At 53.9% G+C, this 24,086-nt stretch overlaps 2 protein-coding genes, 1 non-coding gene and 1 pseudogene across 10 annotated transcripts in view; 1 reads left to right on the top strand and 3 right to left on the bottom strand.

The window, feature by feature from the left end:
- Positions 1-326: 326 nt before the first annotated feature.
- On the bottom strand, positions 327-520 carry LOC142025405 (U2 spliceosomal RNA). Its single transcript, XR_012648676.1, has one exon. It is a non-coding gene; the product is annotated as a U2 spliceosomal RNA (small nuclear RNA).
- Positions 521-1,850: 1,330 nt separating this feature from the next.
- Positions 1,851-2,025, bottom strand: LOC142025362 (U2 spliceosomal RNA; annotated as a pseudogene).
- Positions 2,026-3,267: 1,242 nt separating this feature from the next.
- Positions 3,268-4,366, top strand: GEMIN7 (gem nuclear organelle associated protein 7). 3 transcript variants are annotated; one of them, XM_075017872.1, is made up of 2 exons: positions 3,268-3,447; positions 3,920-4,366. In XM_075017872.1, the coding sequence occupies exon 2, from the start codon at positions 3,929-3,931 to the stop codon at positions 4,307-4,309; it is 381 nt and encodes a 126-aa protein (XP_074873973.1). In that variant the 5' UTR covers positions 3,268-3,447; positions 3,920-3,928; the 3' UTR covers positions 4,310-4,366. The 3 variants fall into 3 exon arrangements, with proteins under 3 accessions (XP_074873973.1, XP_074873972.1, XP_074873971.1); XM_075017871.1 differs by having other exon boundaries at positions 3,268-3,458; XM_075017870.1 differs by lacking the exon at positions 3,268-3,447 and adding an exon at positions 3,450-3,533.
- A 3,974-nt stretch (positions 4,367-8,340) lies between these two features.
- The window catches only part of CLASRP (CLK4 associating serine/arginine rich protein), a 35,565-nt gene continuing 19,819 nt past the window's right edge, over positions 8,341-24,086 (bottom strand). The window contains exons 11-23 of one of the 6 annotated variants that reach the window (XM_075017777.1): positions 23,540-23,618; positions 22,929-23,002; positions 21,371-21,412; positions 20,168-20,389; positions 17,765-18,172; positions 17,229-17,408; positions 16,675-16,714; positions 12,261-12,321; positions 12,122-12,180; positions 11,695-11,741; positions 11,532-11,614; positions 10,644-10,668; positions 8,341-9,720 (exon numbers count right to left, since the gene is read on the bottom strand). In XM_075017777.1, the coding sequence (XP_074873878.1) occupies positions 9,678-9,720; positions 10,644-10,668; positions 11,532-11,614; positions 11,695-11,741; positions 12,122-12,180; positions 12,261-12,321; positions 16,675-16,714; positions 17,229-17,408; positions 17,765-18,172; positions 20,168-20,389; positions 21,371-21,412; positions 22,929-23,002; positions 23,540-23,618 (1,363 nt within the window). In that variant the 3' untranslated portion in view covers positions 8,341-9,677. Of the gene's footprint in view, positions 9,721-10,639; positions 10,669-11,531; positions 11,615-11,694; positions 11,742-12,121; positions 12,181-12,256; positions 12,322-16,670; positions 16,715-17,228; positions 17,409-17,764; positions 18,173-20,167; positions 20,390-21,370; positions 21,413-22,928; positions 23,003-23,539; positions 23,619-24,086 lie in introns of those variants that run through there. The other 5 variants (XM_075017779.1, XM_075017778.1, XR_012648606.1 and 2 more) reach the window with 5 other exon arrangements.

Raw genomic sequence — 24,086 nt, 5'->3', positions numbered from 1 at the left:
GTTCCACTTCCTCATGTAGACCTAGCCCTCCAGGGGAAGGGGATGGACCTTTTGTCTCCTGCGGGGGGACAGACAACAAACTGATCCAAACTACCGTCAGGGACAGTGACAGCCGCAGCAGGAGCGCCCCCTGAGAAGTGAACCACGGGGACAAAAGGAAGAAAAAAAGCAGCTCTCTCCACACCGCTCTCCCCGAGAACTTGAAGACACCCCAGGAAGAACACACCATGCACAAAGAGCCTCTCCTAACCTTCTCAGCAAAAGATGCACCTCTCCCCGCCAAGCGTATCTTCTTCTCTAACGTTAACCAACAAGTTCGTCCACCAGGGAGGTGCACGGGAGTTGGAAACACTGCAATACCAAGTCAATGCATGAAGCGGCTGGAGCAAGCTCCCACACCAACTTCCACGCTCAAAAATTGACATAATACACAGTTCTCACAGAGAGAACGTACCAGGTATTACACTGATAAGAACAAAAACTACACTTGATCTTAATCCTAAAAAGGCCGAGAAGCGATACCCCACCGTACCGACCCTACGCGCCCATCCCGTTCCCACCTCCTTCCACCTTCCTGCGAGGAGGAGCTCGCTGACCCACCCCGGCCAGCCTTAGCAAGACTCTCAGCGCTAGGGAACTAAGGGAACTCACTGCTCCCAGTGGGCTCCCCTGCAATCAGTCCAGCCAAGGACTCTTACTCTCTGCCCAGCTTTCTGCTTGCACACAGAGGATTCCGTCCACCTGCTTCCTTTCCTGCCTCTGCCTGCTTTCCCTGCCTGCCACCAGATGCCGCTCATCTGCATAAACCCACCCACTGACACATGACACTCTCCGCCAGGATGCCTATCTTGATGTTGCCCAGCTATTTCCGGATATCGAGAGATCCCAAAACACCTCCGCTGCCTCGATGGAAGGCGCCCCCTATTTCCAAGTATTTTTCGAAATAACGGGCACGTGATCCCGGTATCCCTGCACACCGGTGCATATCCTACTCGGAGTTTAGGGCACGGGGTAGACACGGCCTCGCAACGCCACTCCTCATGTGGGGGAAACCTGGAGCGAGAGTGGTCCCTTAAGCAAAACAGTGATGTTTTCTCAAGGGCTACGTCTACACTACAGCCATCGGTCCACAGGACTTACTGTGGGAAGAGATCTCTTCCCACTGGAACTTCTGCCCACAGCTCACATCCACACACGCAAGCAGATCCAAAGAGCAATCCACTCCCTCTACAGAGAGCATGCAGACTGCCTTTCCACTCTCTCTACAGAGCAGCCAACTGGAAGCTTAAGAAACAGGGCTGTGCAGTGTACCAGAAACCCTGTCTGTTGACTGAGATCTTCCTGGAGTATTCACAGAGTTTTTTTTGTCAAGAGAAACTGTTGACAAGTGCAGTCTTCCTCATCACAGATAGGTGGAATGCTGTTGGCGGGAATGACGAGTTTTGGTGACAGACTGTCAACAAAACTTTTTTGTTTGTAGACGTTGCAAGTTTTGGCAACAAAATCCCCCTTTTGTAATCATAGCCAAGGGGAAGGGATGGACCTTTTTTCTCTTGTGGGGACACCTGATGCGTGACTGATCGAAACCCTACCTTTGGGAAGCAAGTCCACTAATAGGAGCAGCATGATACCAGAAGGAGAAAAGAATAATGGGGATAAAATTAAGAAAAAGCAGCTCTCTCACCTTCGCCGACCTTCCTGTACACCCCCACAACCACCCAGGGGTTTAACATGCACCAGTAAGAAGGCAACACCCAGAAAGTGCCTGTTTTATCTCCAGGATTAAAAAAGCATATCTTGAAACAAAGCACATCTCCTTTTCTTCTGTTAACCAAAATATTTCCCCACCAGAGAGGTGTGCCCTACTTGGAAACACTGCAAAACCAAGCTGACTCATGAAGTGGTTGGAGCATGTTCCTATGCTAGCTTCCATGTTCAAAAATCCAGACAATCCACAGTTCTCACGGAGAGAACATATCAGGTATCACACTGATAAGAACAGGTTAAGGAGTTTTATTGAGCGAATGTTTACAACCAAGTCACTGCCAAATTGCACAGGATAAGAAATAAAACACATAAAATTCATCTGTGGTGTAGAGGTTGGTTACAGAAGTAATGAACAATGAGCATGGCAAACAGCTCTGCATCGTTGCCTGCCTTGCCCCGATACACGTGATGGGAAGATTACATTTAAGCAAGAACATTTAAGCCAAGAAGTAGCCCCTGGGCAAACATCCATATAGCAGATTCTTAATGTGTCAACATAAGGAAATATATTAATTGCAGGAATTCGTCCCTCTTGGGGATAAGTCAATAAGATTTAAAACAATAACAACAAAAAAAACAAAAAAAAGCTCCGTCCATTTTAATTTAGTCCTTCAGGCCATGGAAACCAATGCTTCCCCTGACACGGTCACTCATTGTCTCGCGTCATGTCCCTCAGTGGGTGTCTCGTCCCTCAGTCTGGTTGCAAACAGTTCCTGATACTGTCCCTTGTCTTCCTCAGTCATGTCCCTCAGTGGTCATCGCATGTCCCTCTGTGCAGCTGCAGTCAGTTGAAGTCTTTGATACAGTCTCTCACCATCCTCAGTCATGTCCCTCTGTCCGGCTGCTGTCCGTTGAAGTCCTGATGACAGCCTCCTCTATGACCTGAGAGGGAAGCAAGGCCTCAGGGGAAAACTGGTTGAAGCCCTGGCTGTGTCCCTTCTCAGTGGGAGTCCGAAAAACGCTCCATAAAAACAGAATCTGTAGCCCACCAAGGAAAACGACAGGAGTGTTCCCTGACTGTGTCCCTCCATGGCTGGCTGTCTCCATCATGGTCACAGCTGCTCATTGTCCTGGGGATGGTCTCCTCTTTCACCTGAGAGGGAAAGCAAGGCTGGGAGAGGGAGGGGAGTGGTGGAGTTGCTGGCCATGACCTTCCTCGGTGGAAGTCAAGTGACGTTCCAGAGGAGCAGAGTCCGTCAGGGTGCGTGCCGGCGGCGATCCCCGACTGCGTCCCCTCTGCCACCTGAGGGGCGCTGGAGGCCTGAGCGGGCGGGGGAGTGGCTGAGCCCCCGGCCATGAGCCTCCAGCCACGATCCCTGCCCGTGTCCCTCGGCGGTCGTCTGTCCCAGTCGCAGCCGGGCGCTGTCCTGGGGGTGGTCTTATCTGCCACCTGAGGGGAGCGTGAGGCCGGAGCGGGCGGGGGAGCGGCCGAGCCCCCGGCCATGAGCCTCCAGCCGTGATCCCTGCCCGTGTCGTCTGTCACGGTCGCCGCCGGGCGCTGGCCACCAAGGCGGTGTCGCGATACCGCGGGGCCGCAACGCTGCGCGCCCCGTCTGCGGGAAGGACTTGGCCGTGACGCGGGGTGGAACCCGGCGCCTGGCGCTTGTTTCTGCCCGGGGCTTGTTCGCTGCTGCGCCGCACCAGCTCGGGGAGGCCGCGGCTGGGACACGTGCCGGCGCGGTAGACGGAGGGTGGGGTCTTGTGTCGGCTCTCGCGGGCGGGGCTGTCGGGACAACCCGGGGCTGAGGGAGCCGAGCGGGGGCGGGGTGAGCTTTGGGTGTCGGGGGTCCAGGGTGTCGGGGCGGTTGTTATCAAGGGGTAGGTCCGGGGGTGGCAGGCGGGGGTGGGTGTATTGAGGCAGTTGCCGGTAGGGGGAGTCCCTGGGGTAGGGTGGTAGCTGGGGGTGGGTAGATTGGGGTGGTTGTCAACAGGAGGCATTTCGCGGGGGGCAGGGGTGAGTGGCAGCTGGGTGTGGATAGGTCAGGGTGGTTGCTAACGGAGCATTTCTGGGGTGGTGGGAGAGGCAGGGATGGGTAGTAGCCCGGGGCCTCGCTATCTTTGGCCCATTCTGCCCAGGCAGGCACAGTGAAGATGTTCCTTTAGCACCGGGACTGTCGCTGCCAGCTCATGTGTTGCTGCCTTTGCCCCCCAGGAGCCTGCAATGAAGGTGCCAGTCAGCGTGATCCGCCTGCCCCGTGGGCCAGATGGCACAAGCCGTGGCTTTGACCCCAATTCCCCTCGGTACCAGGCTCTGAGCCCCATCAGTCTCTCCACTGTGGGCTCCGGGAATGAGATGGATCTGGAACAAGAGCAGCGGGGTCGCGTGGCTCTGCGGGAACGGTATCTGCACAGCCTGTTTGCCATGGTTGGCCACACCGTCCACTTCACCATGTATGAGAGAGTCAACGTCTCGGCTTCTTTCGACGCGTCGGACATCGACATCTTGAACTTCCAGGTGTCCAACCTGCAGACTCCACTAGGGGTGCACAGGGAAGCCCTGCTCCGCTGCTCAGACATCATCTCGTACACCTTCGAGCTGTGACTGCCACAGGCACCTGCCCTGCCCTGTCCTTTTTTCTAATAAAAACACTCTCGGATTCAGCTTGTAGAGTTATTTCTTCACCTTTCTGAGTGGAGCTCAATTTGAAGGCCCTGGCATCATAGCTGGGAAGTGGTGTTTCTGCTCAACCCATTTGCACCACTCTTTGAGTGGCCCTGAATTGTGGAAATGAGCTGTGAGGACTGGAGGTGCACAGAGCTGCATCCCCTTGGCACGATTAAGCTGTTTTGTTTATTTGCTAGTTATGGACACACAATGTCCCATTCCTTTGGATAAACCACTTGGCCCCACTGAATAGCGCTTCCACCACTTTGGAGCACAGAATACAAAATGCTAATTCTGCAAAAGACTCATGATCGCCACATCTGCTTGGTGAATGTTACTGGTCTTGGTGGCTCACTGAGAACCTGGCCTTCCTGGTTTTGGCTGGGTGATACTGTGTTGTAGCTGTGTGGGTGAGCACCAGTTCAAATAAGGAAAGAAAGCTGAGCAATCTTGCCTATGAATGCTTCAGGCTCTCTTCCCTTCTATCTTGATATCAATGTTCCCTATAAGCTGAGTGCTTGCGCAGCTGCCCAGGAGAGATTCAAGTACCACCCAGCTGATTAGTGAAGTGCTCCCAGGGGCAGTAAAACCAAACAAGTCCCCTAGAGTGTTCTTGCCTGCTGTAAGGTTAGAACTGCAGCCCCTGGACCCTGCATGGAACATAGGCTGGGGAAAGATGCAGAATGGCCCTAGGATGTACTAAGATAAGATAGCATAGCATTAGAGATCATGGTGCCAGCCCTTGCAGACTGACTGACAGGCTGAAAAGTAGTGGGACAAAACTGAACACATAATAAGCTCAGATGAGCACGAACCAGGAGCAAAGCTAGTCTCCCTGGGGAGCTGGTAGAAGTCACCAGGGCACAAAGAGGCAACCCAGTGGATACCTTAGGATTTTCCAGCTCAAATTTCTTTTAGATTTCTATCAATACCCGACATAAAGTCACCTGTATTGCAAACCAGCCCCATGGAATGAAGTTCCCTGCTCACATCCCCACACCAGGCCCTTGGCATTTACCCAGGCGTATTTCTGCTTAATTGCGAAAATGAGACAAACCAGGGCTGCCCATGTCTGTTTGCTGGACACTTCCATGGCGACCGTGTGCCTTCAGTCTAGTGAGCTATGGATGTTTCCCACTATTCAAACCACACAATCTGATGGTGCAGACCTGAAGGTTTGGAGCTGCAGCTGGCTCTTGGAATTGCTTTATAAGTCCATGCACTGGATGATTCTGCTACCATAGGCAGGCCCACATAGAATCACAGGCATCTAGTCTGACCAGCAGGGAGCTTTGCCCAGTGTGTTCTGCATGCCATACTTGTGGCTAATCTTCAGTGTTTCTTAGAAAGCTCCAGTCTTGAGTGAAAGACTCTAGGTGCTAGGGAATCCACTACAATGTTTAGAAAGCGAACTGTTCTGTTCCAATTCAGTGGGAAAATATGTACCAATCTGAATTTATCCAGTTTCAGCTCCTAGCCCTTGGACCTTGGTCTGCCTTTATGTCATGTGAAAGGCCCCTCTAGTATCTGATAACTGCCCCTGTGGATACTTGTGGAACATGATGTGGTCACTGTTTACCAGTCTCAAAAACACAAAGATGGTGCTCCTTCAAGTCTCAATATGAAGCAAGTTTGTGAGACCTCTCTAGTCACTTTCTGGCTCCAGATGAGTTTTGTCAACTCAGGATTTTTTTTATTTTTTTTTACACCCAATACAGTTTGAGCATGGTCTCTTGATGTTTCGTCTCCTTTTTCTGAAGCATTGGGGATGGCCTCAGCTAGAGCTGGGTGAACTGGGCAGCATGTGTGTGTGCTAGATACTGTGACCTCTCTTGGATGTTTGGCTGAGCTGGGTTTTGCTCACATGCTTAGAGAATAACTGATCAATATACAGGAGGCTGGGAAAGAATTTTTCTCTAAAGCAGACTGGCAGGTATTTTTTGGTCTTTTGAGTGAGGGGTGCAAGTTACTTGCCAGGGTCTTCTGCATATGTCTCATTTAATCAGGTCCTTACCCTTGCAAAGGTCCCATTGTGCAGCTCAGTAGCACCTGTTCTCTGCCACCAGCAGACAATGTATCAACATGGTCTTATGGAAAACAGATCCTGCCAAACTAACAATTTTGTTTTTTTTAAATATAAGTTTGGTCAATAAAGGAACTAGAGTAGATATAATACACTTTCACTTCTATAAACCAGCTGCTTTTGTACAACTATTTTGATTGTTATAAAATGAACACGGCCCCCATTAAATGGATTAAAAACTGGCTGTCTTAAATGTAACTAAACAGGGAGTCATCCAGTAGGTCCATTTCCAGTGAAGTCCCTCCAGGATCATTTCTTGGGCCCTGTGCTAGTTAATATTTCGATTGATGACCTACAAGAGGACATCGAAACTATCACTGAAAAAATTCTCAGATGGCCCCAAAATGGGGGGGATTATAAATAATGCAACTACTCCCCATTAGACACATACGTGGATTACAGTTTGTGATTTTAACATTCCAGCCCATTTGTTACCCCAAGCCACAATCTCTCCAATCCAACAGTATGACCATTTCCTCCAGTTTATCACATGTGCTTCTACCCCCATTGTAAAATTTCTCCTCCCCTGGGGCCTCATTATGTTCATGAGACCTTAAGTCAGATTTACAGTTGAGTAACTGTTTGGTGTGACTATATTGCATTAAGAACCCACTGAGGTCTCACAGATCAAGTTACCCCATAACCTATTTGTTAAATAGACTGAGCTTGAATTAGATTTTTCTAATCCTTTAATCGCCCTCTTGGCTGTTCTCTCAACTCCAGGCAATTTATTAACATCCTACCAGCATGGGGACATACACACTGGACACAGGTTTGTGGTAGCAGTAGCACCAGTACCAGATACACAGGTAAAAGAATCTCTCTACTCCTGCTCCTGTGTCCAGGGTCACGTTAGTTTTTTTGGCCACAGCATAACTCTGGGAGGTTTTTGTTCAACTAAGCATCCTGTAACTTTCCCAAACCACCTTTCAGTGATTGCATCCCAGGATAGAGTCCCCCATCCTTTATTTACATAAGGCCTGCATTCTTTGTTCCTAGAGTTACATTCAGCTGTATTAACACACATGCTGTTTCTTTCCACACTGCTTCTCAAGTAACCCAACTTGCTGAGTCAGTGACCAGTCCTATTCCTTATTTGCCACTCCAATTTTTGTCTCATCTGCAAACTTTCACAGTGATTGTTTTGTTCCAGGTCATTAATCAAATGTTACTTAGCAGGGGTGGGTCAAGATGCAAGTCCTGCGGGGGACCCCCTGCCAAAAATAAGAATGTCTAAGCATGAGATTTCAAGCATGTGGCACTCCACCTGAAATCTCACCAATCACTGTTTTCTCTATGTATTGTATAGGAAGGTGCATAATAAACTCATCACCCTGTTCCCTACGATGTGGGTTGTTGCAGACACCAACTGATACCCCTTCTTGTGTTCACGTTGATCCATAAACATTCACCATCACCTTCTGTTATGTCTCTAACACGGACATCAAGTTCCCCTCCATTTGGGCCCATTTTATTCCTAGTAGATGAGTTCTAGACACCCTAACCATCCAAATCAGTCCCCCATGTTTCACAAAATACCACCCTTATCAAATTAGTGGGAGAGTTGTAAACAAGACAGGAGAAAGTACTCTGCTCTATTCCCTGCTAATGAGGACTCAGAGTTTTGCATCCAATTCTGAGTGCCCCATTTCAGGAAATATGCAACAAGCTAGAGAAAATGCAGAGAAAAGCAACAAAAATAATGACAGGTCTAAAACAGTGGTTCTCAAACAGGGGCATGTGCAGCTGGTGGGTAATTAAGAGGTGTTGTAGGAGACATATGACAAGCTACATAAAAGCACTAGCACAGTCAGCACACTAAAATTTCATATGACTGGTTTACGCTATTCTATACAGTATACAATGAAATGTACAATATTTATATTGCAACCAATTTATTTTATAATTGCATGGTAAAAATGAGAACCTAAGCCACTTTTCAGTAACTGTGTGTTGGGACCCATTTGTGGGGTTTTTTTAGGCAATTAGTTTTTTTAACTGAGGTGAAACTGGGGGGGTGAGGGGGCGCACGCACATGACAAGTCTTGCTCCTAAAAGGGATACAGTAGTGTGGAAAGGTTGAAAGTCTCTGCTCTAGAAAACATGCCCCCAGGGGAAAATTGAAAAAGTTAGATTTGTTTAGTCAGCAGAAAATGAGGCATAACAGTTTAAGTACATAAAGCTGTTACAAAGAAGAGGGGGAAAAATTGCTCTTGTTAACATCTGATAGCACAGGATAAGCAGCAATGGGCTTAAATGGAAGGGAAGTGTAGGTCAGACATGAGAAATTTTCCAACACAACAATTAAATTCTGCAATAAATTATTGCATGAGGTTGTGGAATCTTCATCACTGGAGATACTTAAGAGCAGGTTAGACAAACACCTGTCAGGGATGGTCTGGATGGTGCTTGGTCCTGTCATGAGTGCAGGGTGCTGGGCAAAATCTCTCACGATCCTTTCCAGTTCTATGAATTGCAGTTGTTTTGTTACCCCAGTTTCTGGCAGCAGTGGGGAGGCATTTAAAGAGCTAGGTGAGGGCATGCTGTAGGTACCAGGGCCAGTGCTTGGTTTGAATTCTGACCCATACAGATGCACACAGACACTGTTCTGGTTTAACTCTTCATCAGTTTAAATCCCACTTACAACAGGTGAGCTTCGACCTACCCTATATATAGGGTGAGTTGCTACAAGTCCATACCCAACTGGGCGAGAACCTGTCCCAGAGAAAAGGCCCAGGCTACTGAATGGGGACCTCACAGCACTAGATCGAGCCTCCCCTCTCAGCACACTGGGCCTTCGTAACCTAAGAGCACCTGCTCATCCATCCAGCCTGGGTGGAAGGAGCTGATGCTTCCTTAGGAGAACCATAGCCTAAGCCTCTGTGTCCTCCATGTCATATACCTCTCACTTTCCTGCTGCCTCCTCCACCTCTCCCTTGCCCCCTGTCATGGGAAAACTCGGCAAGTACCCAGGGTGAAAATGCAGGTCCTTGCAGAGGCCAATTGGAGGCCTCCTCCTAGATGCCCAATTTACAGCTCCTGCAAGGGCGAAAGAGGATTTTTTTTTTTTTTTTTTTTTATTATCCGACACCGGTATCTTAAAAACAGAACGGCAATGTACACCTTTGTTACACAGTGGGGCTGCGGGGGCCTGTGGAGCCAACTGCCACACTGGGGGGGTGGGACGGACGGACGACAGAAACCAGCGCTGGGACCCAGGCGCTAATGGCGGTAGTGAGGGCTCCTGGACCGGGAGCGTGAACGCCTGCAAAGGGAGAAGACAGGCTGGTTAGAGGAAGGAGGGGAAAGGTGCAGCAAGGCTGGGGCACGGGCAGCCTGCTGCAGGGCCTCCATCACTGCTAGCAGCCACACAGCACTTTCCCCTTCCTGTAAGAGGCAGCAAAGCTCCAGCAAACTCTCTGTTCCATGAACAAGACTGACACAGGCCACACTGTGTTACTGACTCCCTGCCTCCTGCTGAACCCAGAGGTGACATGCAGGCCCCAGTTAGACACAAGGGCTGGGCTAACCTGGAACTGCTGCCTGCCTCAATTGAGCAGCACCACTGAGCATCAGCTCCTTTCATTCCCCCAACACCGTGCCTGACTGCTCTGCACAGGGCAGCCAAGTTGTCATGGACACAGCTAGCTGAGTGCACCCAAGCTTGTCCTCAGCACTGCCCTCTACTGTTGCAGGTCCAGGACACACCCTGCCTTGGTTTGCAAGTGAACAGCCAAGGATGCGAACGGGGCCAGAAGTAGCACGAACAGTCCAACAGCATGAGCCAGCCACAGAAGGAAGTTGCAGGGTGCAGGGCAGGGGCAATGAGCATGTCCAGCAGTGTGTGAAACAGCCACCAGAGGAGCCCGCAGGATGCTGGGGGGCAGGACAAGGGGGCAAGCAGGACCAGCAGCATGTGAGGCAGTGACTGGAGGAGTGCAGGGCACTGGGGGAAGAGCAGTTCTTTACTCTGGTTGTCATTTTCTTACTCATTTTAGCATGCTGGTCCTGTTGCAGGCAGCATGGCATGCCAGGTCTATGAGGACATGGGAAGGAGGCCCTGAACGACATGCATTCCCTGTGCCCACCCACCCTAATGCTCAGGACTGGCTGCCCTCACAGCTCCCTTGGGCAGGGCTGGGTGCTGCAGGTAGCTGGTTACCCCATCCCAGGTGAGGCTGAACCTACCTCCTGGAGGAACCATATTCCCGACCTGCAAAGAAAAGAGCCAAGGTTATGACTCGGAGATGATGCCTCTCTACCAGTGGGCACAGGTACAGGAGAGGTAGCTGTCCTATGGAAATAGAGCCAAGGGCACCACTGCTCAGCAGCCAGGAGAGGGGTCACCCAGCTGCTCTGAACAGGAGGACAGCAGCTTTCAGCTGGGGCAGGCATCTCTTCAACCTTGCACAGGTTTATAGAGAACTAAGGGAGAAAGGCAGGGGATTCGGTGCTGCTGCTGACAGGGAAATCAACCAACTGCTGTGAGGAAAAACATACTGAACATTACAGGCCTAGCCCTGCAAGCAAGGGAGGAGAACCTGACCCATGCTGACTCCTACACTAGCACCATGTGTAAGTGCAGCACAGCACAGCAGGCTACAGCAGCAGTTTCATTACACACTTCTTAGCAGCAGAAAGGTCTGTGAGTGACCACCCCCGCTGGTTCCGTGTGAACGTTGAAGCCTCCTGCACTTGCTGTCTAGGTAACATAAGGACTGGGAATTTTTCTTGTTTAAAACAAAACACACAGGCCAATTATTTTCCAAAGCAAGAGCTCAGAGCTAGGGATACTAATGGTTAAACCAGTAGAGACCAGAGCAGCCCCCTGCAGGCAGGGGTGCTCCAGCATGGCTGGAGCACGCCTGGAAGTGCTGCGGGAGGGGGCTCTCCCAGTCAGGCTGGAGCAGACCTGATCTGCAGCAGCCTCGGGAGCCTCACAGGTGGGGGCAGTGCTCCAGCCTGGCCATGCCCCCCTCCCCCTAAGGCCACCAAAGCACTCTCACAGTGCACGCTGGAGCAAGGAGCAGCTCTCTCCCCATCTCTGCCCGAAGTTCCCCATCAGCAGGTACTCACTGTATCTTGGGGATGGGGACCGGCTCTGCCTGCTGTACTGCCTTTCCCATTCCTCCCGCTCCTTCTCCCGCCGCTCTCTCTCCCTGTGGAGAAACCAGAGGCATCAGCGGCCCAGCTGCAGACAACATGCCCAGAGAACCAAGGGGGAAGCAACAGAGTTTACTTCATTCGGATCTTCCGGGCCATGGCACGCAGCTCATCTTCCCGCTCCTGGAAGAAAGAGAAGCAGGGATCAGCTAGGCACCATGTGGCATGTAGGGGCAGCCGCCACCCATTCATTCTATGGGCAGAGCTGGGCTTGGGCACAGCCCCCCCCCCGGCTCAGTGTGAATCCCAAAACACACGCTCCCCTTTGCACAGCACTGCTCCCCAGACCGTCCCTTCCCGCTGGATCATCACTGCTCTGAACACTTGCTCTGCTCTTGGCTGACACGTCCAAGAGTACTCCTAAGCAGGTGGAGGGCGCCGCAGGGACAGGCCCTTCCAAATGGCCAGACACATCCCAGAGTGTGAAATGGAAGTAGCGGCACCGCCCAGTGGCTACGAGCAGAAGCGCAGGAAGACTGTGTCCATGCAGCTGGCTCACGTACCTGTCGTTCATGCTCCTGCTGCATCATCTTCTCTTGTGCTGCCTTTTTGTCAGCTTTAACTGAGAGAGACAGAGAGAGATTTTAAGTAGCTACCCCAAGGCCAGGCCAGAGCAGCAAGCGAATTGCATGTCCTGCTTACACTGCCTGTTGAGAGCCTTCTGCATTCGCAACTTCAGCTTCTCCTGCGGAGTCAGCTTGGGCTACAAGGAAAATTAAACAGAGACACGTTATGGGAAGGCACCAGGACCTCGGTACTGCCAGACAGGATCAGATCCAGGAAGGGCATCTCCAACAGGGGCCTATACCAGCCGCTTCCAAGGGAGTGACAGGAAACACTGCAGTAGACAGATGAGGGGAATGACTTGTCCCGGCAGGTTTCATCCTCATCCTTGACACCTAGAGATTGGGTTAGACCTGGCAGGAGGAGATTCTCTCTCAATGCCAATGTTGCGTTAACTAGAGTAACTCAGGACAGCGTTCTCAGCTGCAAACAGCCAGCCCCTCACTGCATCTTGATAAGGTTTTGGCCTCAGCAAAATTCAGGGCCAATGAGTTCCACAAACCAACTCCCATATTTTTGAATTTGTGCCTTCAAACGTCATGAACACGTCCCCTTGCTCTAATGCTGGAAGGCTGGGTGAAGGTCCCCATCTCCGTTCTCGACCAGTCAGAGATTCATAAACTTTCTCCCATCGCCTCTTATTCACCTCCTCTAAAGCAGTGTCCACCCGACAGCCAGGAAATGAAAAGGTACAGGTTGAACTTCTCTAGTCTGGCACCCTCGGGACCAGTGCCAGACAACACAATTTGCCAGACCACGAGAGGTCAGTATTGTTGAGCAGTATTACCAACACTTCCCCTGCTGACTGGGGTCTTAGAAGAAATTTAGGGGTAAATTACAGCTAGAGAGCAGCACAGGACACTGACAGCCAGGACTGCTGGCTGGAAACAAACTTTATGGGACAGCAGAAAACTTGGCCACACCCATGATAAATTGTCATCTAGCTAAGTAAAATCATGCCGGATTATGGATATTGCCAGACAAGAGTGCTCGCGCTCTCCCTCTCCCTCCCCCTCCCACCCCCCACACACACACAGAGTTTTGAATTAACTTGTTCAAAGGTTGCTAGCATAGGATTCACAACAGGAAGGGTAGGGGTGAGGTTCTGCAGCTCAAGAAGGCTAGGACCCCAAGTAACTAGATCAAAGCAACCTTGGGTACGTCCACACATGCTAAAATCCCACTTCCTACTGCAGTGTAGACACATTCTAAGGGAAAAAAGTCAAACCCTTCCATTCCTTCCCGCCAAGTTTTTCCTCAGCCTTTGATAGCTGTTATAGATGTACAGCTTTCAAGGCCAGGTGGGATCATTTCATATAACCCAGGTTAGGGAACTGCCCCCAAAAGCATTGCTAGAGCAGAGCTTGGGGAAACCTTCCAGTCTTGATTTAAAAGTTGCCAGGGCTGGAGAATCTACCAGGATGGCAGGTAAGATCTTCCAGTGCTTACTTATGCTCACTGGTCCTGGTTGAAACCGCTTAGCTCTAACTCCCACCCATCAGCCCACACTAGACCTTTTGCTGGTAGACAGCGGAAACAAGTATTAAATGTTTATTCCCCATACTAGTATTTGTAGACTGCGATCAAGTCCCCGCTCCTCTGACCCGCCTGTTCTGAGGTTTCCTGTGTGAGACGGAGTGACCAGAGCTGTGCACAGCCTGCACCCTGGTTATTCTCTTTGCACTCTACCCCTCCTTTGCTTTCCGGGCTGCAGGGGGGCCCTGAGGATGACTCTCCTTGGAGCTGCCTGCAATACTGCCCAGGTCCTGGCACCTGCGTTTACATTACTCCAAGGTGGCGGGAGGGGGGAGTTGGCAACGTTGTTTCCTGACAGCACTTGGGTTGAGCACCACCTTGGGCCTCGGCTGTGGGGAGCTGCCCCGTGGACATGCAGCCAGAAACAAGAGGCCTCACTTGTGAGAATACGCAACTCAGGCCAACAGGGTCCCACTCTCAGGCTGTGGGGGCACCCAAAGTAGGGGCCAGCTGATCCTAGCATGGATGAGGAGGGAGCACGGCATGAGGCCGCTGCTCCTCTAACACCACGGGAAGGACTCGGGGACTGGAGGAACTCAGCCCTGCCAGCCACGTCTGGTGGTGCAGCTGCGGAGGAGACCAGCACCAGTAATACTCTTTCAGGGCCATGATGTCCAACCAGCTCTGAAGCCGTAACCATGCGAGTGGCTGCTGCTAGAGAGAACTCGCCACGTTATTGAGAAAGTGTATTTATTGTTCACTCCAACTAGCCACCCTCAACTGGCCAAAGAGCCCCAGGTGACCAGTGCTTGGCGTGTTGGATGCCACAGCTCCAGAGCTTCGCTACAGTATGGAGCTTTCAGTGCCAGCTGGGAGAAGCCCCAGAGCTCATGGTCAGTTGGCAGAATGGCCCTTGGTGCCCGTCTAGGCTTCCGGCAGCAAAGGAAACCTGTCCTCTGATCTAACACCCTCTGACCCCAGAATCCTGCTCTGCCCAGCATGTGACCTGGGCAGCTTTAACGTGCTGTAAGCTACAGGCTACAAATAAGAGTCTTCCGGCATCCAGGAGGGCCCTGCCACCAGACTCTGCCCAGGCCTGGACCCCCACTCTGCCTGTGGCATGAGATCACTGTACGACGTCATGGTGGAGCCACAGATGTGCTTTCAGGGCAAGACACATCAGCTGGGTACTGGACTCCAGCTACACTCAGTCTAGTGCTTTCCTGACCCTAGCACAGGCAGGATCAGAGAGAACCTGTGCAGCAGCCCTACATCTCTGGGGACACTGCTGATCTCTCACAGGGATTCTGGCCAAGGAAGTGTGTGTGTAACACCTGCAGTGAGCCCTGGCAAGCCTAGCTCTGCTCCATGCATGGAGGGCCAGCCCGGCCAGAGCTTCACCTCCCTTAGCTCACTGGCAGAAGTGCTGAAGCTCGTCCCCAAATCTTAATTTCTGAATGCTACAGGTTAGTCCACCACAAATGACTGCGTAGACTGAGACTGTCAGTCATGTTGATGGACACTTCCTTCCTGGTGATCAATTAGCCCCACGTATTAAACAGACAAAGAAGCATGTTTGACAGTTGCCTTGGGGCTAGACCCAGCTCCCCACCAAGAATGGGCCTGGCTCACCCACAGCTCTCACTCGTTGCTTTCTGACATCGCAGACACCTGACAACCCAACCCTACACATCACACGCAGACTCCCCAAGGAAGTGGCGGTTCGGAGAGGACCTGCAGAGCGGGGCCAGGATCTGCTCTGGAGAGGCTCCCTCTTTACCGCCCCCCACCCTCCATAGGGCACCTTGCTTCCCTGGTGGCCCTTCCCTGGGACCCAGACCATGGGGCGTTCATCAGATGCCACTTCTTCCCAGAGGGGAGCCACCAGCCTGCAGCCTGTTCCTGGAGGGGCAGCGCACACCTGGATCCCAGGCAGACATGCAGCGAGCCTGCTTTCCTTTCCTATCCCGGACCTCAAGGGCCAACAGGAGCCAGAGCGCTCCCTGCACTGCGGCCATAAAACGGTCCTGCAGTCCACAGGAGTCCCTCTGCTTCCAGTCCAGAACCTCTCCCTCCGAAGCTGGAGCACTTTTCCAGGTGCTCCAGCTGGAGTCAGGGCCATGCTTTAGATCAGGAGCCTAACCCTGAATTCAAGCTGCTCCAACCCACCACCCAGGAACGGGCAGAGCAGGCACCGGCATGATGCAGGAGTGCCCCCAGCTGCAAGGCCCAGACTCTAAAAGCATCTGAAGGTTTGTTCCAGGAGCCCAACAGCTGGGAAGGGAGGGTGTGGCCTGGCCCCAGGCATACTGGCAGCAGTGCAAAGCCACCAGTCTAGTAACTTCCTCCCCTCAACGAGCCTCCCAAGTGCTTATTGGCAGTTCATTGTTGACAACTTTGTGCACCTGCCCAGAGGCAGCCAGTGACAGCACATCCACAGCCCAAGCCCTGGGCCAATGGGGCTGAAGCAGGCAGCAGGCAGCTTTTCAGGGACAGCAATAATCCCAAAACATCACACCCCTGCAAGCTAGTTTCGTGCATAGAGGGCACAGGCTCACCTGCTGACAGAGGTCACTGAAGGTGGGTGACCTGGTTAGCCCCCTTACAGGCCACTCCCCCACCCCACTACGAGCTGCCTAGCAGCCAGCAGCCCAGGCTTTGAGAGGAGCCAGGAGGAGGGATGGTGCCTTCTGTGCCCAGGAGTGCAGTAAAGGGACAGCGACGCAACACGCATCCTCCCTACATCACCCAGGGCTGAGACAGCTCCGTTAACCCCCTCACCCACAGGCAGGCTTCCTGGCGCTTGCCTACACCAGCTGCTATCCAGCCTCAGCTCTCAGGAGCTACTGGGCTTGGTAGACCTGCATGGGAGGAGGGGGGCTCAGGAGATCCAGTCAGGCAAGGCACCCGCCTGTCACGCAAGTCCCTGCATCTCCTCACTCCCGAGAGCTACGGGGTCCCTTAGTTTGTTCTGCAGTGATGTGAATTAAACAGGTGAGGTTAAATTCTTACTGACTTTGGCAGCTCCTGTCTCTTTACCACCAGCAGCGTCAGCCCTAGACGGGGAGAAGAGTGGTGATCAGAAGCATCATGGAACAAATGAGACGCCCTGTGCTCGTCTGGCAGGGTGAGACCCCCAGCACTAATATTCCACCCCCCCCACCAGCATGCCCTGTACGCTGAGCGCTTGGGTGACCGCACCGGAGAGATTCAGGTGCCGCCCAGCTCATTAGCAGAGTGCCTGAGCCACTCTCAATGGGCAGCATGTCCTTCTATTGGTGGTGCACATCCATACATGCCTCAGCACACGTAACATTTATTCTGACCATGGACTGAACAAATTAGAGGGAACCCTGCACCCACCTCCCCAACCTGGGCAGCCCAGGCAGCTCACAAAGAGCTCAGCAGTAGCCTCCGTCCGTACCCATGTTGCTGAGCGCCAGCAGTGCCCAGGGCTCCCCGCCCCTCCCGCCACAGGGTACACAGCAGAACACAGCGTGCGGGAGGGAGGGCAGGTAAGAGCTAGAATGGGGTGGCCTTCCCCGAAGAGGGCTGGCTCCACTCACTCACTTTTTCAGTTTCTCCCCCACCGCTGGGGAAGCTGCAGGCCTCAGCAGTTTCTCTCTTGCTGGAGAAGCCGATCTGCTGCGGCTTCGCGAGTCGCTGGGACTCCTGCTACTCCGACTGCTGCTCCAGTGTCTGCCCGCTCTGCCACTCCGCCAATAGCGCTCCCCAGACCGGGAACGGCTCCTGAAAGTGCCAGGGGCATTGCCAAGGCTTCCACACCTTCCCTGCACCACAGTGCAGGCCAGCCCCCGCCCACAGGGCAGTAACATGGTATTAAGGCTGCCAATCCAACAGCAAGAGGTGCTGTCATCTACCACAGCCCCTGCCAGAGAGACTGGGGCCTCTGGCCAGGGCCCATGTGGGTCTTCCAGGAGCACAGAGGAGATGCTGCCAATTCAGCCCCACCCTGCCCCATTCCTGCTTCCACAGAGGTGCCCTACTGCAGGCTGCAGCAGCACCTGGCCCCATTACAGGCTGGACAAGCCATGCCTGGGAATTCCTGCAAAGTGCCTCGGCCCAGCTCCGGGCGGGTCTGTTACCTGGACCTGCGCCGGGAGCTGTACCGGCGGCCCCGATCCGCAGAGTGCGATCTGGAGCGGCGGTGGCCATCCCGCGAGCCCCCTCCGGAGTAGCGCCGGCTCCGGCTGCGGGAGCGGGAGTAGCGGCGGCTGTGGGAGCGACGGTACCGGCTGGAGCGATGGTGGTACCCGCTGGCTCGGTAAGAGCGGGAGCTGGAGCGGGAACTGGAGCGGGTGCTGGAGGAGGAGGAGGATGGAGACGAGGAGGAGGAGGAAGAGGAGCGGCGCCTACGGAGGGACAGAGAACACCAGCTGTTCACACAGAGGGCAGGGCCGTCATGCAGCGGGTGCCACAGAACAGGAGCGCTGTGGTGCACCGGAGCTTCCCGCCCCAGCTTGCACAGCCAGAGCCAAGAAGCCGGGCGCGGCCTGAAGGAGAAACAAGGACAGCATGAGTCCCCACCAGCTCTTCCCCTAGTCCAACGCCGAGACACTCAGTACAGCAGCTCTTCGGAGCCAGAGAACCCAGCGAGTGGGCTGCAGGGCCACAAGAAGGCAGCAGACAGCCTGCCCTCCCCCCGCCCACCCCGGCTCCACAGATCCCCTGCAGGCTTGCCCAGGAGCAGGCTTAGAAAGGGACAGCGTTGCCCCCAAATGACTCAGCAGCACGGCCAGCCCCTCACACTCTTCACTGTCACCTCTCCAGCCCCAGGGCGAGGCTTGCCGCACGACTGCCTGCTGCGCAATGCGCTCGGGCACAGCAGGGGCACAGTGAGGGTGCGAGTGGGAGGCCCCCCTAACAGGCCATTCAAGGGGCTCAGTAACTCACATTTAACTGTTACCAGAACCCTCCATCATCCATTCCCCACTGGGGCCCCCCAACGGTGGGGCTGCAAAGGCTTGTTAGGCTACAAAGTCTGGTCTTCCCCGTCTGCCCCAGAAGACTCTATGGCGTATGGTGCTAGCAGGGACGTCCATGGTCCTGGAGCAAGCGCGGGGAGCCCAGCTGTGATGGTACAGGCTGTTCTGCCCTGGGTTTGGTGACACCATCCCACCTCAGTGACAGGGAAAAGCCTGGAGTATCACCTCCATGCCACTGAAGGCTGAGACCACACCCACACTCAGGTCCTCCAACGAGGCCTCCAGCAAGGAACAGTGGTCCCAGCGCTGGCTGGCAAAGCAACTCAAGAGCAGCATTTGCTGTAAGCTGAGCGCTTAGGCAGCTGCCCAGCAGAGATTCAGGGGCTGCCCCACTGATTAGCAGAGCACCCGCAGCCAGCAGAAAGTTTCTATGGGGGGTGCACATCTGCACAGGGCTTGGTGCATGTGACCAAATTTATTCTGCCCGTGAATGGAAAAAAAGAGGGAACCTCAGTCAGGAAGGAAGTGGATCTGACACAGACTAACAAGAACACTGGACTCTTCTCTCAGCCCCACTGCTTAGGCCAGACAAGCCCGCCCACCATGCCCCAAGCATGTCCTGAAGGCCAAGGGAGGGATCATCATCAACTGCAACACAGGCCATGGGAAGCCCCATCTGTAACGACTCTGCCACAGCCAAATGGGATTCTGGCTCCTGGCCAGGCTACCAGGGGCAGTGCCATCAGGCAGCCCCAGTGCCATGAACCAGCCCAGATGCCAGGACATGCAGTTCTGCTCAAGGGTACAACCCAGAGCGCCTGCAGCTCCATCTCCCAACAGCCTTGGCTGAGAGCTGTGCAACGGGGCAGAGGTGAAGCCTCTGGGTCAACTTAGCCAGCCACAGAACGGCAACGATGCAGCTGCAGCCCAGAGGCAGACACAAGCTTGGGCTGTATGGTGTATGCAAGGCACTTTATAATCCTGGGAGCACTCAGCCGTCACTCAAACACCCTGCTTATTCAGAGAGGGGACTGGGCTATGTCGGGGCCGAGAAGAGAGCCAGGGTGTGCCTGGGCAGAGAAGGGAGGAGGAAGTACAACTCCTCCAGTCGGGGCAGAGGAAGGAACGTTGTGGGCAAGTAGGAGCTGCCCCCCCATTTCAGCTGCCAGATCCACAGGCCCTAGAGTCTCTCTCAGGCACTGCCACGCCAGGTCCCTTCCCTGGGTCCCAAGCGGAGCTCCCCCTGGAAGTTCCCTCCTAGGATGAGGATCTGGCTATCCAGGGCCTTCCACAGGCTGCCCATGCAAGCAGGCGTCTGACCCACCCACCTAGAACGTGCCCCCCGTTGACCACCCCACACGGCAACTGGGCAGGGCTGACCAGGAAACGGCAGCTGGAAAGGACAGCTGCCCAGCGCTCCCATTGGACAGTGCCTCCAAGCAGGGGCAGCTTGGCTGGGCGCCCATCTGGGGTGCAGGCCGATCACGGAGCTGGGCCAGGAGCCCCGGTGGAGTCTCTGGTATTAAGGTTTGGGGAAGTGAGCCAGAAGGGGGAGTTACCGACCGGGAGGAGACGCTATGACCTGCTGCAGCGCTGCCCTGGTGCGCTTGGGTGGAGCGCGGCTTGCCAAGGGAGAGGGCTTTCCCGGGCACTCCTCCGGCTTGAGCGGCGGCCGTTTCCTCGTCACTGCCCCCGAAGCTGGTGATGAACGTGATCTTCTCTTCTTGGCCCGGGGAAGGTGAGCGAGAGCGCGAGCGGGACTCAGAGCTGGACTCGGAAGGCGACCTGGGACCACGAGAGGGCTGCTTTACTGGGGGAGAGGGGAACCTGCCAAGGGCTTCTCCTGGGGGGGCAGTGTACACTGGGGTGGATGCAGATTCTGACCCCTGGGGGGCCTCCATCGGGCTGCAGCAGTACCAGCATCTACCATAGCACCTGCTCCCAACAGGGGGCAACCTTTCCCCAGACCAAAGGCCCCTTAAAACATGGGTGGGCAAGACCCGACCCACCAAGCCTTTTCATTCCGCCCCTGTGCATGGAGCAGCGCCGCTCCAGGCAGCTGGCTGCTCCCCATGGGTCTCTGAGTTGTGGAGAAGTGGGGGCAGGGCAGGGCTGGGCTTCCAGTGCTGCCCACATGCCTATCGAAATCTCAGCTCCCATTGGTCAGTTCCTAGCCAATAGGAGCTGAGAGATTTTTCTGAGGGTGGGGGCAGTGGAGACAGCATGAGAAGACTCCCACACAATACTGAAAGCCACATGGAGTGGTCTAAGGCTGCTAGCAAACCTAGAAGCCTGCTTGAGGATGCTGCTGGCCAACAGCTGCTTAGGTACTCCAGCACACACCCTCCTTCTGTAACCCACCTCCCTCCCAGACCGTGCACCCCCTCCTCCACCTCTCCCCCAAGCCAGAATCATCTCCTGCACCCATACCCCCGCCGGGACCTGCACTCTAATCCCCTGACCCAAGTCAATCCCTCCTTCACTCAAACTTCCCCCACCCTCTCCTGCACCCTGGTCCCCTGCCCCAAGCTCCTTTCTGCACCCAACCTCCATCCCAGACCCTGCACCCTTCACCACTTACCAAACTCTTGGTGCTCCCCCAACCCCATCAAAGATTATTTCCCAACCCTGCCAACAGGCAGCCACATTAGGTCAGCTACAAAAATCCCCAAGGCTGCAGTGGCTTCTCCTCCAGGAGGGGCAGATGCACAGCCAACTGCTCCTGGTGCGCTCAGCTAGCCCTGCCCAGTGGCTATGGGCACTCACCGTTTGTAGGGGTCATATGTGGGGCTGTCCCGCCTTGCGTAGCTGCAAAGAGAGAACAGGTTAGGAGGGCCTGTGGCAAAGGCCATGAAGAGCGCCAAGGGAACAGCTGCCACGTGGCCAGCGGCTGGGTGCCTTGCACGGTCACCAGCTAGCAGCACAGCCAAGCCCCTCACCCTCTCTCCCATGTGTCCCACTCAGTGCAGAAAGCAGGGCAGAGCTGCTCTCTAACCCCACCCAACCTCATCTGTGGGTGTAAGCAAGAGGGAGCCGAAGGCCTCTGAATGGAGCAGAGGCCAGTCCCAGATACGATCAGTCTCCCCACTGCACACAGCCTGTGCTGGCTCTTCATGGAGGGGAGAACACGGAAGAAAGCAGCCTCCCTGCTAAAGGGGTGCAGAGGAGAGAAATCCAGCAAGGGGAGGCCGGGAGGGAATCACATGGAGCCTCTGGAGCTAAGCCAGCTACCCCAAGGCCCTAAGAGACAGGACTAATGAATTCAACCAATCACTGGGTTATCAACTTGTATGAGTGCAGAAGACTCCCTCTTTTCCTTGGCCAAAGGAAGCCTTGCACAGCTCAGCCCTGCTCAGGCACCCAGTGGATCTTGGTGAGCTTGAACTCATGACGGCCACGTCAAAAAAGCAAACAGGATGTTCAGAATCATTAAAAAAGGGATAGAGACTCAGACAGAGAATATCTTATTGGCCTTATATAAAACCATGGTATGCCCACACCTTGACTACTGCGTACAGATGTGGTCTCCTCTTCTCAGAAAAAGACGCATTGGCATTAGAAAAGATTCAGAAAAGGGCAACTAAAATTATTAGGGGTTTGGAACAGGTCCCTGTGAAGAGAGCTTAAAGAAACGAGGACTTTTCATGTTAGAAAAGAGGAGACTGAGGGGGGATATGATAGAGGTCTATAAAATTATGAGTGGTGTGGAGAAAGAGAACAAGGGAAAATTATTTACTTGTTCCCATAATATCAGAACTAGAGGATATCAAATGAAATTAATGGGCAGCAGGTTTAAAACAAATAAACAGGAAATTTCTTGTTCATGCAACACACAGTTAAAACGTGGAACCCCTTGCCAGAGGAGGGTGAAGGCTAGGATTGTAACATGGTTTAAAAAAAGAGGTAAATAAATTCATGGAGGTTAGGTCCATTAATGGCTATTGGCCAGGATGGGTAAGGAATGGTGGCCCTGGCCTCCGTTTGCAAGAGGCTGGAGATGGATGGCACGACAGAGATTGTTACGTGTTCAGCTCACTCCCTCTGGGACACATGATATTGACCACCGTCAGCAGACAGGATACAGGGCTTGATAGACCTTCGCTCTGACCCAGCATGGCCATTCGGATGATGGAACCAGTCTGAAATAACCGCAATCCCAGAAGAGTTGTGTGTACTAGGGGAGCTGACCTGACACTGCTGCAGGTCCAGCCAGACATGGAAGACGAGAACCCTTACACTCAGCCCTGCCCCTGCGCTCCATCATTTGCCAGCTCCCTGGCTGACCGGCCTGCTGCAGGGGACCGTCCTGTCATCACTGCCTTACCTGGGAGGGCTGATTTTTCTTCCTTTCAAGCGCTTCTCTCTAAACTCCCTCCTCTGTCGGCGAGAGCGACGGCCCTGGATGAGAAAGGCCCAGTGCTGAGTGGAGGACGAAAGCCTGCCAGAAACTCCCGGCCCACAGCTCAGCACTTCCTCTGCTCTACCCCAGTGCTAGGGGTGGGAAATGACAGTCTGTCCCATCCACCTCTTCTGGGCTGAGTTGCCCCGAGCCTGGGTGCAAGCCACCTCTGCTGAGTCCTGGCAAACATGGCCAGGTCTGCACCTGCGTTCCCTGTAAGCTGAGCGCTTGGGTAGTCGTCCAGGAGATTCAAATGCCACCCAGCTAAGTAGCAGAGAAGCCACAGCCAGCGGCATGTTTCTATTGGTGATGCACATCTGCACGTCTTGGTTCACATAACAAAACTTATTCTGCACGTGGATGGAAAAAAATTAGAGCGAACACTGGTCTGCACCTCCACCGCAACCCAGTGCTAAGCCCCTGGAAAAATGGACGCCATTAACCCCTGGAGAAAGGAGCTTCCCAGGGCTTGGGAAGTACTAGCAGAGACCAGAGCGGGCAGGCAGAAAAGAGACCTCCCCAGGGCTGAGCCTTACCGAGTACATGGCTTTCTCCTCCTCGAGGGCTTTGGCGTGTTTAATGGCTTCTGCCTCCTCTTTGTCCTTCCGCAGCATCCTTCCAGAAAAGGGACAGGAAGATAGCTGAGCCTGGCTGTTCCCGGAGCTCAGAGCCTGCCCTGCCCTGCCCAGCTCAGCCTCATGATGGAAGTACACAGCATGGGGGCAGAAGTGCACACTGACAAAGGATTTCACAAGTGTAACAGGCGCTGGCAAGCCAGAGCCTCCACTCCTGCCACCCTTTCCCCAGGCAGCCCCCTAGAGTAAGGGCTGTTCCCAGAGAACTAGGGCCTGCAACGGAAGAGCTGAAGGCTAAGCTGGGTCTCAAATGGAACAATGCCAGAGGGAAGCTCCAAGCTGGAGTAGCTGGCGCAGCAGCAGCATCTAGAGTGCCCCTGGAAAGCAGAATGGGTGCCCTCCGAAGGGCCTTACATGCAAATCAACTAAGCAGCCCCTGCTCCCCCCGGGACAGCAGTATAGGGAGGGGCTGCATTTAACCCTGCACTTCTACCTGGCTCTCGTGCCA

This window comes from Carettochelys insculpta, chromosome 22, assembly GCF_033958435.1.
Source record: "Carettochelys insculpta isolate YL-2023 chromosome 22, ASM3395843v1, whole genome shotgun sequence".
NCBI classification, from domain to species: domain Eukaryota; kingdom Metazoa; phylum Chordata; order Testudines; family Carettochelyidae; genus Carettochelys; species Carettochelys insculpta.
The sequence above is the reverse complement of the archived record's forward strand: the minus strand, read 5'-3'. Positions and strand labels throughout refer to the sequence as shown.